Source organism: Zootoca vivipara, chromosome 4, assembly GCF_965207765.1.
Source record: "Zootoca vivipara chromosome 4, rZooViv2.hap1.1, whole genome shotgun sequence".
Lineage (NCBI taxonomy): Eukaryota > Metazoa > Chordata > Lepidosauria > Squamata > Lacertidae > Zootoca > Zootoca vivipara.
The window spans coordinates 95,431,901-95,446,478 of record NC_142587.1 but is presented as its reverse complement, the minus strand read 5'-3'; the positions used below and the strand labels follow the sequence as shown (position 1 = coordinate 95,446,478).

Sequence of the window (14,578 nt, the reverse complement as noted above, 5' to 3'; positions counted from 1 at the left end):
GTCTCTTACAGAAGCAAGAGAGGGTTAAGGGGTGATATGATAGCCATGTTCAAATATATAAAAGAATGTCATATGGAGGAGGGAGAAAGGTTGTTTTCTGCTGCTCCAGAGAAGCGGACACGGAGCAATGGATTCAAACTACAAGAAAGAAGATTCTACCGAAACATTAGGAAGAACTTCCTGACAGTAAGAGCTGTTCGGCAGTGGAATTTGCTACCAAGGTGTGTGGTGGAGTCTCCTTCTTTGGAGGTCTTTAAGCAGAGGCTTGACGGCCATATGTCAAGAATGCTTTGATGGTGTTTCCTGCTTGGCAGGGGGTTGGACTAGATGTCCCTTGTGGTCTCTTCCAACTCTATGATTCTAAGTTCCGTAGTTTAAATACACACTGCGTCAAGAAGTATTTGCTTTTACCTCTCTTGAAATCTTCCAACCTTCAGCTTCCTTGGATGTCCACGAGTTCTTGTGTTATGAGAGAAGCAGAAAAACTTTGCTCTTTCCATTTTATCTATCCACTGTGTGTCGAGTTCATTTCGGGGGGCGTTTCTGCCAGACTGAAACTGGGCACACCAATTTGCTCCGGAATGTGTGGGAATTTCAGCTGTGAGTCCCTCAAAACATTGCAACAAACTTCTGCTTTGCATCTAAGCGAGTCTGTTGGTGGAAGTTAGCCATGGTTTTCCAGACTCTGCTAACAAACCTAACTAACCAGGGGCATACCCAGGATCAAAACTGGGGGGGGGGGCAAGAGAGGGGAAGAGAGAGGGAAGGAAGGAGGGAGGGAGGGAAGAGAGAGAAGGAAGAAAGGAAGGAAGGAAAGAAGGAAGGAAGGAAGGAAGGAAGGAAGGAAGGAAGGAAGGGGTGAGAGAGAGAGAGGAGGGAGGGAGGGAGGGAGGGAGAGAGAGGAAGGAAGGAAGGAAGGAAGGAAGGAAGGAAGGAAGGAAGGAAGGAAGAAAGAAAGAGGGGGGAAGGAAGGATGGAGCTCCCGTCCGCCCCCCCCCCCAGCCCAGGCTGCTCCTCCCCCCTCCCATGTTCCTATCGCTGGCTGCAGCCGTGGAGGGGGCGAAAACAGCTCGATTTCAGGCTGCTTCTTGCCCTCCCCATGTTCCTGTCGCTGGCTGTAGCCGCGGAGGGGGGCGGAAACAGCCCAATTTCCATAACCCACAGCGACTTTTCCCCTTCAGTTTTTGGAGGGAAAAAGTGTGGGTTATGGTTCATAAAATACGGTAAAAATTTTTGTTTCGGGGGGGGGAGCTGCCCCCTGCCCCTTACTGGGTACGCCCATGTAACTAACCCAAAGCCCTACTTTAGGAGTTGGAGGATAACTTTTAAGCTTTCCCTGAGCCTTATCTGATGAAGTTCATCCTCCTCCCATCACTACAAATTACGACATGTTTTTAGCAACCGAGAGGCTTTGGCTATTAGTTTCTGAGAGCCATGGGACTCCTTTTGTGTATGTGTGTGCCTTGCTCTGTTTGGAAACAGGGCGCCGTGCATTTGTTCAGTGCCATTCTTATTGATCTGGGAACACCCTGATCTTGGGGTGTGCTCTTAAAAAAGATAACCTTTCCCATGAATAATTGGAAGAATGCAGTGACTCAGTGCGATGGACTGTCCTGTGTTTTACAGCGTGGGAGGGAAGAGGGCACACAGAGAACCTGTCCCTCTTGTGTACACTGTAAGTTTCCACCTTTGTTGACCCGTGTTTGACTAAAAGGAGGGAACGGGGAGCCTCCAGGTTTCGGCAATCCGGAGCAGTCTCTGCTTTGCTGCAGATCGGAACGGCAATATTTGCAGCCGTGGCTGAGCAAATGAACAAATGAGCAAATAAATGATTGCATCTCCCTCCCAACACTTTCTTATGGCTTAAAGAAATACAAGCCTACTGTGGAGAGAAAGGGCGAAATGTGGGGCTTGTTAGTTGTGAGCTAACTTCAGCCAGCAAATACTAATACTAATACCAATAAGCTTTATTCATGTTTATATGCTTAATTTGCATCCAGTCTAGAGTCATATCCTAGCCATGATGGATGGCTATTCTCTCTTTTTTTTTGTATTTAATTTTTGTAAAACGTTCTGTTTTACAATTTAAAATGCAAATTTTTACATCCTGAAGATATCAGTGACTTCCCTTCTTCTCTTTCCATGGTTCATTTTCATTTTACATATCAAATCCCTGCCTATTTTACAAAAACTATACCATTCACTGTTCCATTATTGCATCCATCCAAACTTGTTTACACTGTTGAATTTATCTTAAGGCTGCCAGCGTTTTCAGCTGTACACAATTATTTCCCATGTACTCAGATAAACGTTTCCCAATCTTCTTTAAGTGTATGATGTTCTTATTTTATATGTTAAGCCTGCGAGTTGTGCCTATGGCTATTCTCTACCCTCCACTGTTGGACAAAGTCTGCCTCTGAATACCAGTTGCCTGGGAATTGTGGTTGGGGAGAATGCTGCTTTGTTCAGCTCCTACTTTTTGGGTTTTGCACAGGGATCTGGAGGACCAGTGTGAGAACAGGGTGCTGGGCTGGGGAGGCCATTGGCCTGATCCAGTGCAGCTCTCCTAATGTCCTCATGACCTAAATATACCGTGCAACTGCCCCGTTTTAAGCGTGACCACCATGGAGCAACAGAAGCCTTCCTGGCTTCTGATCCCAATCCCAGTTGTCCTGTTTTGGCTTGACCAAAAGACGTACGTTTTCGGCTTCTTCGCTGTGGCACGAGTCGGATTCTGACCAAACCAAGCCTCCTAGAGCAAAATATACGCCAGGAGGTTTTGTTTGGTCAGAATCGAGTGCAGTGGGACCGTGGTTCCAGAACGTAATCCATTCTGGGAGTCCGTTTGACTCCCAGAACGGTTCGGGAACCGAGGTGCGGCTTCCGATTGGCTGCTGGAGATTCCTGAAGCCAATCGGAAGCCGCGCCGGACGTTCGGCTTCCAAGGTGTTCAGGAACTGTGGTTTCAGAGTTAACGCTCAATACATTACTTCTGGCAAAGGAGCCACCATAGCTGCTAGAGGGCCATGAAGAATTGTGTCCTGGGCTTTGTAGACTTGTCTACCCATGTATTGGTTGCCAGGTGTGATTTCTTTCCCCCAGCTCTCCTATCCCACTAGAGGGAAAGAGAGCAATATTGGGAATTACAACCATACAACTAGAAAGATTGTATAATATAGAAATTTGCTAGTTAAGGTCATAACAAGATAATTGAAGCATGATATAGAAATTACTAAGGATGATATACAGTGGTGCCTTGCTAGACGAAATTAATTCGTTCCACAGGTCTTTTCTTATAACGAAAAATTCGTCTAGCGAATCCCATAGGAATGCATTGAATTGTTTTTTAATTTATTTTTGCCCATAGGAACGCATTAATTGAATTTCAATGCATTCCTATGGGAAACTGCGATTCGCTAGACGAATTTTTCATAAAACGCATTCGTCTAGCGAGGCAACCTCTGCTAGAAAAAACCTTTCGTTAAGCGGAAATTTTGTTAAGCAGGGCATTCGTTAAGTGAGGCACCACTGTATAATGAAAAGCAGAAAGGAGGGATTTGAGGAAGTCAAGGATGTTAAGACATATGAGTGATTTAATATGGTTCTTTTTTCTTTTTGTAATGTGTATTTTGTATTTTTATGTTTTGCGATTCTTTCTTGTATTTTTGGGTTTTTTATGTTTGCTTTTTTCTTGTTTCAGTTTTATAAAATTAATAAATATATTTGGGAAAAAAGAAAAAAGAAAGTTAAGCTAAACACTCTTAAGTTCACACACACTCACTCCCAATGACGCATAATCTTTCACTAGATTCAGTTCATTAAAATACACACCCATCATACAGGAGGTTCACGATATCACACAGTGGTACCTTGGTTCTCAAAGTGAATCCATTCCGAAAGTCTGCTCCAAAACCAAAGCGTTCCAAAACAAAAACCAAGGCACGCTTTCCCAAAGAAAGGAATGCAAAACGGATTAATCCGTTCCAGACTTTGAAAAAACAACCCCTAAAACAGCAACTTAACATGAATATTACTATCTAATGAGACCATTGCTCCATAAAAGGAAAGCAATAATCAATGTACTGTACTATAAAATAAATAAGACAGTATTGTAGATGATAAAAATTAAAAATTGCATTTTTTCTTCTTCCCTGCACTGATGATAGTCATTGTTTGGATGGGGGGGCTTTTATCCATTTCCTCAGTCACACCATCAACCAATCAATCAGTAGCTGAACTGGGTTCCACACAGCCACAAAAACAAATGAACCGAAAAAGCCTCAGAAACAAAAACGCAAAATAAGTAGCAAGAACAAAAGCGCCAAACTTAATCCGTTCCGAAAGTCTGTTTGACTTCCGAACTGTTCGAAAACCAAGGCGTGGCTTCTGATTGCTGCAGGTGCCCCGGAAACAATAGCTCTCAGCCGCACCGGATGTTTGGCTTCCCAAAAATGTTTGAAGACCAGGACACTTACTTCTGGGTTTTCGGTGTTTGGGAACCAAGGCGTTTGAGAACCAAGGTAGCACTGTAGAAGTACCTCCAGCAGGGCTATTCTTTAACTTATTAGTTGCCAAGTTAAACCTGTGATCCGTGTTGTTCAAGGCAGGCAGTGGCAACAGCCACTAATATAGCAAAGTACGACCGTTTCCATGTGCTTGGGCTTAAGGTAAAGGTAAAGGGACCCCTGACCATTAGGTCCAGTCGTGATCGACTCTGGGGTTGCGCACTCATCTCGCATTATTGGCCGAGGGAGCCGGCATATAGCTTCCAGGTCATGTGGCCAGCATGACAAAGCCGCTTCTGGCAAACCAGAGCAGCACATGGAAACTTGCATTTTGACATGCTTTCGAACTGCTAGGTTGGCAGGAGCTGGGACCGAGCAACGGGAGCTCACCCCGTCACAGGGATTCGAACCGCCGACCTTCTGATCAGCAAGCCCTAGGCTCAGTGGTTTAACCACAGCGCCACCTGCAAATTCCAGCTGCTGTTTTCTGCGGCCACCATTGTAGGTCACTGGCCTTTCATACAGTGTTTCTCCGAAAAAAAAGACATCGTCTGATATTTATTTTTCCTAAAAACAAAACAAAACACAAAACAAAACAAAACAAAACACAATGGCTTATTTTCAGGGGATGTCTTGGTTTTTTTAAATTAAGTATGGTACAGTTTAACCTACAAGGTTAAACTGCCTATCACTATGGCTTATTTTTGGGGTGTGGCTTATATTCCTTGAATGCTTAAAAATCCTGCTATGGTTTATTTTATGGCTACGTCTTATTTTCGGAGAAACAGGGTAGAAGCAAAAGTTTCCCAAGCCCCGAAACCTTGAGAAATGGAGAAGACACTGGAGGGCTCATTGCTTTATTGGATCAAGACTCCTTCTTGCACAATGGTAGGCAGGCAGTGTGCCCATCGAGGATCCTTTTGGGGAATGTCTTCGTTCATTTTTCTTCCACGGTGAGCTTGTACTGGGAAGCTCAGGGCTGTGACGAGTGCAAGTGTCAAAATGTACAGTGGGACCTCGACTTACGAATTTAATCCGTTCCGAATGCACACTCGTAGGTCGAAAACTTCGTAAGTCGAATTTCCCATAGGAAACGCGGTTTCCCATAAGAATGCATTGGAAACAGAAAAATTCGTAAGTCGAGGAAACCGCATCTAGCCACGAACGGGTTTTCCGTTCGGATGTCGGAAAAATCGTAAGCGTGTGGCCACTTTCCCCGCTCGCAGGTCGAAAACATCGGATGTCGAGTAGTTCGTAAGTTGAGGTCCCACTGTATACTCTTTTATTTTTGCAAATTGGGGGTGCTATCTAACAATTTTCTGTCGGGCAGTTGCAGTATTCACATGACCCGGAGCCTGAATAAAATATCTGGCCAAGGTTTTAAACTTTCCAGTTGTAACAATCTGCATTCACTTAAACTGCTGCATAGGGCTTCAGAAGCAGCCAGCGGTTTTATCCGAGGCTTTTGCGCAAACATTCACGCTGTTCTCTTGGGCCTGTTATGAAACTTTTTGGATTAGCTGGCTGGGGGTGGCATGTTCTCTCGAATTTGCATTTCATGCCCCCCCCCCCCCCGCTTTGTGAAGCAGAAAGACACACAATGAGGACTTTTCATGTCTGGAAATGGAAGGCTGATGAAAACTACAGCTTATTTCTATGGAAATGAATAGAAAAATGAATAACTTTCATAGTCCTCCATATAACCAATTCTTTTATACTTAGAGGGCATCTAATTATTAAGGCAGGATATTCACGGCAGACACTAGGCTGGTTTGCTTCAAATCAATATGAGGATTTCAGATTCCTTGCAAAGCCCCTCGCTTTCTTGTCCTGAGTCTACCCCCAAACCTCTTCGGGAATCAATTTTTACTTTTCTCCACCTAGGCTCATGCTCCTTAGGCCTGTATCCTGACTGCTTGTTACCACTTTGTGCTTCAAAATGGGATGCAATTTTTTTATTCTTGCACCAGAGCCTTGCAAGTTGCACATGGACTGTCAATGTCATTCTAGTTTGGGTGATTTTTAAGGTGCTGGACAAATTGCACAGTCCAGATTCGTTGGCTGTTTGGCCAAATTAACATTAACAAGAAAAGAAAAGCAGAAAAGGGGGAAATGCACAATAGGGGGGGAAAACCAATATTAACTATATATTTTGGAAAGCTGTATGTTTGGTCAGAATCCATCAGTGGAAACCTTGCGCAAGATGAATAATATTGTTTTGGGTGGAAGATGGACTGCAGCAGAACAGAAACAGTGCTGCTTGAGATTGGGATGGAATGGAAAACAACGTATGCCTTCTTCTATCCCTAGATGTGGGTACCCCATGGCTTGCCCTCTGTGAGGATAAGTAAGCAATAAATCACACAGAGTAAGTGAAGTTAACTCTTTATTAGAAGCTATAGGATCTGCTGCTAGGCTTAGTGAGCACAGCACCTCTTCCCGGTAGATCTTGCCCCTATGAGGCAGCTGCAGAGACTGAAGGTCCCGAACTTCCCACAGCTCCCTAAGTCTCCTCCTCCCCCAGGTCCTTTTGAGACTGTGCCTGCTTGCAGCCCACCTCTCCTCCTCCCTCTTCATACCTCTCCTGGTACTGGGAGACCCAAGGGGGAGGGGAGCTTGTTGCAGCAGGAGGGGGAGACTCCCTGGCATCTTCACCAGCCAGGCTTAACTCTGCCTCTTGGTCCTCTTCCTCTCCAGCCTCTGCTTCTGCCTCTGATTCTGAAGTTCTCTCTGCCACAGACTTGCCCTGCTCACTAAACCCTGTTACTTCTTCAGCTTCCGGCGCCTCCTCTTCTCGATCTTCTCCCTCTGACCACTCATTGTGGTCCCACCACCACTCCCCAAGCCCTGGACCTTTCCCCCTTGGGGGTTCCCCAGCCGGTGCCCCCCACCCTTCCTCTGCGTCCAACCAGTCTGTGACACCCTCTGTGCTCCGGACGCCACTTTTCTGCCCTCCGCAAGGTGAAGGATGCTGCCTCATCACCAGTTTGGGAACAGGATCACTTGTCAGATTGGTCGCCTTCCGTCTCCAAGATGGCTGTCTACCAGCTCCATCTGGTACGCAGGATGAGACCCTACATGCCTGCCGACTGTCTTGCCAGAGTGGTGCATGCTCTGGGTATCTCTCACTTGGACTACTGCAATGCGCTCTACGTGGAGCTAACTTTGAAGGTGACTCAGAAACTACAACTAACCCAGAATGCAGCAGCTAGACCGGTGACTGGGAGGGGCTGCCGAGACCACATAACACCGGTCCTGAAAGACCTGATCTACATTGGCTCCCAGTACGTTTCTGAGCACAATTCAAAGTGTTGGTGCTGACCTTTAAAGCCCTAAATGGCTTTGGCCCTGGATACCTGAAGGAGCATCTCCACCCCCATCATTCAGCCCGGACACTGAGGTCCAGCTCCAAGGGCCTTCTGGCAGTTCCCTCACTGCAAGAAGTGAGGTTACAGGGAACCAGGCAGAGGGCCTTTTCGGTGGTGGCACCAGATGTCAAGGAAATAAACAACTGACTTTTAGAAGACATCCGAAGGCAGCTCTGTTTAGGGAGCTTTTTAATGTTTGATGTTTTATTGTCTTTAATATTCTGTTGGGAGCCACCCAGAGTGGCTGGGGAAACCCTGCCAGATGGGAGGGGTATAAATATTATTATTATTATTATTATTATTATTATTATTATTATTGGAATGAGGGGAGGGGCACCATCTTCCCCATTGTCTCGGGCAGCGAAATTTCAGGGTCAGCCCAGCCATTTGAGCTGGAAGCGATGGCTTTGTATTGTGCATGCAAAAAAGAAGAAGAAACAGCAGCAGCAGAAAGTCAAATGGAGTCTGGACTTCTTGGTCCTACTGATGGAGAAATCACAGGTCTTCCGATTTCCTCTGGGCTGGGTAAAGCCATTTCTGTGTCTGCAAATTCCAGCTGCTCTTGGGAGAAAGTATTTAATCAGGAAGTCCTTGGCTTGGATCCAGGAGGCCTTTTTAATTAAAAGGGGGGTGAGTGGAGAAAGAGCAGCTTTTTCAAGAACCGCTACTAAATCTTAGTGTCATCCGTGCAGAGCAGAATATCAACATCTGGGGGCACAGAGTGGCATTTTTTCTCTTTCAGCGGGACTTACCAACATCTGGTGTTTCTGCCTCTTTGCACCGAAGGCTCTTGTAATATGCGTAAAAACAAGCCTCCTCCCACTTTGGACTCTGGTCCCACTCACCAGAGACATGTGGCCCTCTAAACACTATTCAGAGAGGAATCCAGCCTTTCTCCACCCCTGCTTTAGCTTTAGTGAGTCATTGAGGTGTCTGGGGGGGGGGAACCCCAAAACTTTATATTTTACAAGGTGGTTGTTGTACTTCACCTGACCGTAACCTATTACAGTATTTGTAAGAATGGATTCCAAATATCATTGAATTTGTCCATGGCACAGTCTTCGTTTATATGCAGGTTGTTCACACGTGGCGAGTTTGTATACATCTTCAAACCAATCGTAGAAGGGAGCCGCATTTTTATTTTTCCAATTCGTCAGTATCAGTCTTTTTGCTGTTGTCAGGGCACGGAGAGTCCATTCGTATCGTCCTTTTGTAAGGTTCCATGTTCTGGGTATATAATTCAAGAGGATCTTTTGCTCTGTAAATGTAAGGCCGTTCCGTACTGTGAGGGACAAGGGATATAGGGAAGTCCCTCCCATCTTAAGTTCCAGCCCATCCCCAAGCACTGGGGAGAGCAGGGAGAGCTCTGCCTCCAGCGGAGAATCAGGAAGTGGTGTCCGAGGCTCAGGCAAGGTTGCGGAGCCCATCACCCAGGTGGGACAGGAAAGGGGTAGCCCAGGGGGAAGGCCAATTCCCCCAACTCCGGAATTGCGCCGAAAACGTAGGGGGAAGAGGTTGGGTCTCCCAAAGCTTCTTTGCTGGAAGAAAACGCGCCAATCTCCATTCAGAGGTACTGACACCTCACCGTGAACATGTATATAGATCGCTCTGAGCACTGTAAATAATCAGCACTTAATAAAAGTCTAAAAAGACTATGCCGCGTGGAGTCGTTACTCTAGAGTAGCCACATCAGCACCTTTGACACGTACAGTTCTGTTTTGATGGTTTCAGTTACCTTCTGCCAAGAATCTTTCTCAATATTGTTGTTGTTGTTGTTTAGTCGTTTAGTCGTGTCCGACTCTTCGTGACCCCATGGACCCCATGGATTCTCAATATAGGACAATGAAAAAACATACGTTTTAGAGGAGCATTATCCCTGTTGCATCTCCAACAGTTAGATACCTTTGCTGCTGCTGCTGTTGTTGTTGTTTAGTCGTTTAGTCGTGTCCGACTCTTCGTGACCCCATGGACCATAGCACGCCAGGCACTCCTGTCTTGCACTGCCTCCCGCAGCTTGGTCAAACTCATGTTTGTAGCTTTGAGAACACTGTCCAGCCATCTCGTCCTCTGTCGTCCCCTTCTCCTAGTGCCCTCCATCTTTCCCAACATTAGGGTCTTTTCCAAGGATTCTTCTCTTCTCATGAGGTGGCCAAAGTATTGGAGCCTCAGCTTCACGATCTGTCCTTCCAGTGAGCACTCAGGGCTGATTTCCTTCAGAATAGATAGGTTTGATCTTCTTGCAGTCCATGGGACTCTCAAGAGTCTCCTCCAGCACCATAATTCAAAAGCATCAATTCTTCGGCGATCAGCCTTCTTTATGGTCCAACTCTCACTTCCATACATCACTACTGGGAAAACCATAGCTTTAACTATACGGACCTTTGTCGGCAAGGTGATGTCTCTGCTTTTTAAGATGCTGTCTAGGTTTGTCATTGCTTTTCTCCCAAGAAGCAGGCGTTTTTTAATTTCGTGACTGCTGTCACCATCTGCAGTGATCAAGGAGCCCAAGAAAGTAAAATCTCTCACTGCCTCCATTTCTTCCCCTTCTATTTGCCAGGTGGTGATGCCCTTTTTAAAACAAATTTAATGGGGTCCAGTATATTCTAAATATTATTTTTTGTTTTATGAGCCTCAGTTTAAGGTCCACAGACACCCTTGTTATAGCAGTTAAAACAGTTTCTCAAAAAAGCTATAGCTTAGGACCCCATTCTCTTGGCCCCCCCCCCAAAAAAAAATTTTAAAGGAAAAAAATCCAACTGGATGTACATTTCCAAAATACAAGATAAAAAACAAATAAAATGAAACCTATATACAGCAACAGTGTTTTGTGTTGTGTAGGCTCCTATGATGTAAGTCATGTTCCCCCCCAATCATTTAAAGTTAGAGCTTAATCATCATTTCACTATTAATATACTTCTTCTTAATTGTATTTCAGTTCAACAATTACTTTGATAAAATACATATTTTGTGATGTGCAAATGGCTTGAGATACCTATGAGGTCCATAAATTACCATCTAGCACAGGGGTTCCCAAACTACAGCCCACGGGCCAGATGCGGCCCAATTGGCCTCCCAATCCGGCCCGCGACGACCCCCGCTGCCCGCCTTTACGGCGCGCAGCGTGGTGGCACACTTCCAGATCGGAAAAAAGCACCGAAAATCATTTGTGCGCATGCGTATGGTCCTCTCCCGACCCAGAAGAGGTCATTTCCGGTGCACTTCCGGGTTGGGGGGAGGCCCATACGCATGCACACAAATGATTTTCGGTGATTTTTCCGATCTGGAAGCGCGCCACCGCGCCAGCAAGTGTGTGTGCGCACGGGCGCGCACTGCCCTGCCCTCCGGCCCGCTGCGCGATCGGCACGGCGGGCACCGGCCCAAAGCCGGGTAAGTCTGGGGACCCCTGATCTAGCATATATTCAACACGAAAAACAGCGACAATTTTTTGTTGACAAAGGACAGCTGGACCTATAAAGGACCCCATTACCTTCAGTAGCTTAGGGGCTCATCAAACCTCAGTCCGGCCCTGCCCATCTCTCACCGAAGGGTGGTGCCCCTCTTCCTTCTGTCCCCACAGAGGCTGCCAGGGAACGATGTTCTCGTCTGCAAAGCCGTATGAGAACCAGCGCTACTCTGCCTTGAAGAAAGACTGCCAGCGGAGGAAAGCCCTCTTTGAAGACCCCTTGTTCCCGGCCAACGACGACTCCCTCTTCTACAAGTCGCGAATTCAAGGTGTGCAATGGAAACGGCCAAAGGTAAGGCGAACCTTTGCAAGGGATGCATTGTGAAGCTGCGGTGATGCTTTTAAAAGGAAATGGGGGAAAAAATGGTTCAGGGAGTCCTGAAAGTCTGTGTGCAGGAGATACGCTAATACTATGGGCGCTCCTGCTTCTTGGGTCTGATCCTTGTCTCCCTTACTCCTTGTGGGAGAAGTTTGACATGTCCGCCCCCTGGCATTGCAACAACATCAGGCGGCGATGGTGGGGAGTTCGAAGCTGCCGCCTTCAAAGCTGGTGCAAAGCCATAAAGGCCAACGTGGAAAATTATTTGTCGGAAAAGTACAGTGGGCTCTGCAGTCAGTGTTAGAAATTCAGATGTATACGGTAATCTAATTGCCATATGGCTTTTTAAAACTAGGCTGTGGTCACCACAATGTCTAGGGGTGGTACCCGCCCCATTGAATTTACAGTGGTACCTCGGTTTATGAACACAATTGGTTCCGGAAGTCTGTTCATAAACTGAAGCGTTCATAAACTGAAGCGAACTTTCCCATTGAAAGTAATGGAAAGTGGATTAATCCGTTCCAGATGGTCTGCGGAGTAACCGTTCATAAACTGAAGCGAACTTTTCCATTGAAAGTAATGGAAAGTGGATTATTCCGTTCCAGACGGGTCCGCGAAGTACTTAAACTGAAGCGTTCATAAACTGAAACATGGGTGTAATTGGTTCCGGAAGTCTGTTCATAAACTGAAGCGTTCATAAACTGAAGCGAACTTTCCCATTAAAAGTAATGGAAAGTGAATTAATCCGTTCCAGATGGGTCCGTGGCGTTCATAAACCGAAAATTCATAAACCGAGGTGTTCATAAACCGAGGTTCCACTGTATTATCATTATCATTATTATTAATTCCATTTCTATACTACTGTATATTTTAAAACATGGATATGATGCTGGATCCTGACCATAGGGCCACCTTTCTTAACCTGCCTAGGTATTTTGGAATATTTGGCTGCTATTTAATAATAATAATAATAATAATAATAATAATAATAATAATTTATTATTTATACCCCATCTATCTGGCTGGGTTTCCCCAGCCACTGTGGGTGGCTTCCAACCAAATATTAAAAACAGTATAGCATCAAACATTAACAACTTCCCGCCTTCAGTTGTCTTCTAAAAGTAAAATAGTTGCTTATTGCCTTGACATCTGCTGTTAGGGCGTTCCACAGGGCGGGTGCCACTACCGAGAAGGCCCTGTGTCTGGTTCCCTGTAACCTCACTTCTCACAAGGAGGGAACCGCCAGAAGGCCCTTGGTGCTGGATCTCAAGTGTCCGGGCAGAACGATGGGGGTGGAAACGCTCCTTCAGGTATACAGGACCGTGTCCGTTTACGGTTTTAAAGGTCAGTACCAACACTTTGAATTGTGCTCGGAAACGTACTGGGAGCCAGTGTAGATCTCTCAGGACTGGTGTTATGTGGTCCCGGCGGCCACTCCCAGTCACTAGTCTAGCTGCCGCATTCTGGATTAATTGCAGTTTCCGGGTCACCTTCAAAGGTAGCCCCACGTAGAGCGCATTGCAGTAGTCCAAGTGGGAGATAACCAGAGCTTGCACCACTCTGGCGAGACAGTCTGCAGCCAGGTAGGGTCTCAGCCTGCGTACCAGATGGAGCTGATAGACAGCTGCCCTGGACACAGAATTGACCTGCGCCTCCATGGACAGCTGTGAGTCCAAAATGACTCCCAGGCTGCACACCTGGTCCTTCAGGGGCACAGTTACCCCATTCAGGACCAGGGAGTCCTCCACACCTGCCTGCCTCCTGTCCCCCACAAGCAGTACTTCTGTCTTGTCAGGATTCAACCTCAATCCGTTAGCCGCCATCCATCCTCCCACCGCCTCCAGGCACTCACACAGGACCTTCACCGCCTTCACTGGTTCTGATTTGAAAGAGAGGTAGAGCTGGGTGTCATCTGCATACTTCCACCATCCCTGACCATTGCCCATGCTGGCTGTGGCTGATGGGAGTTGTAGTCCCTAGTATCTCCAGGGTACCAAGCTGGAAAAGACTTCTCCTTCAATTTGCAGGCAGTCTCTTAGGCCTAATAGCAACACAATACAAAACAGTTGCTCACTGTTCCTAGGATGGGTCATTTCGGCACCCGTTGCGTGTCTCTAAACGAGCTTGGCGCTTTAATTTCATTTCTGAATTGATGTGCTTTCCGGCAAACTGCATAAACGTGCATCTCTCAAGAGAGAATCTCTTTCTTTCCTTCCTCCTCCCCCTCCTTTTGCCTCAGCTGCAAAATTCGCCCAGGCGAACAAAGCACTTGAATTTCAAGGAGGACAAGGCAATAATTGTCTGGTTTGGTCAAGGATGGGAGAGGGAGCACTGAGGAAAGTGGAGGCTGGAGGAAATGGAGTCCCTTTTGCCTCATTGTCGACTGGTGTGTCGGAGTGTTTCACATGGCTGTGAAGAAACTCTCTTCTCTCAAGGATGGTTTTCATAGAATCATAGAATCATAGAGTTGGGCCATCCAGTCCAGCCCCCTGCCGAGCAGGAAACACCATCAAAGCATTCTGGACATATGCCTGTCAAGCCTCTGCTTAAAGACCTCCAAAGAAGGAGACTCCACCACACTCCTTGGCAGCAAATTCCAGTGTCGTACAGCTCTTACTGTCAGGAAGTTCTTCCTAATGTTTAGGTGGAATCTTCTTTCTTGTAGTTTGAATCCATTGCTCCATGTCCGCTTCTCTGGAGCAGCAGAAAACAACCTTTCACCCTCCTCTATATGACATCCTTTTATATATTTGAACATGGCTATCATATCACCCCTTAACCTTCTCTTCTCCAGGCTAAACATACCCAGCTCCCTAAGCCGTTCCTCATAAGGCATCGTTTCCAGGCCTTTGACCATTTTGGTTGCCCTCTTCTGGACACGTTCCAGCTTGTCAGTATCCTCCTTGAACTGTGGTGCCCAGAA

General features: G+C 46.4%; 1 protein-coding gene across 2 annotated transcripts in view; it reads left to right on the top strand.

Moving 5' to 3' along the window:
* Nucleotides 1-14,578, top strand: part of CAPN5 (calpain 5) — a 75,765-nt gene that overhangs the window by 8,690 nt on the left and 52,497 nt on the right. The window contains exons 1-2 of one of the 2 annotated variants that reach the window (XM_060273922.2): nt 1,655-1,675; nt 11,451-11,628. In XM_060273922.2, the coding sequence (XP_060129905.2) occupies nt 11,467-11,628 (162 nt within the window). In that variant the 5' untranslated portion in view covers nt 1,655-1,675; nt 11,451-11,466. Of the gene's footprint in view, nt 1-1,654; nt 1,676-11,450; nt 11,629-14,578 lie in introns of those variants that run through there. The other variant, XM_035115499.3, reaches the window with a different exon arrangement.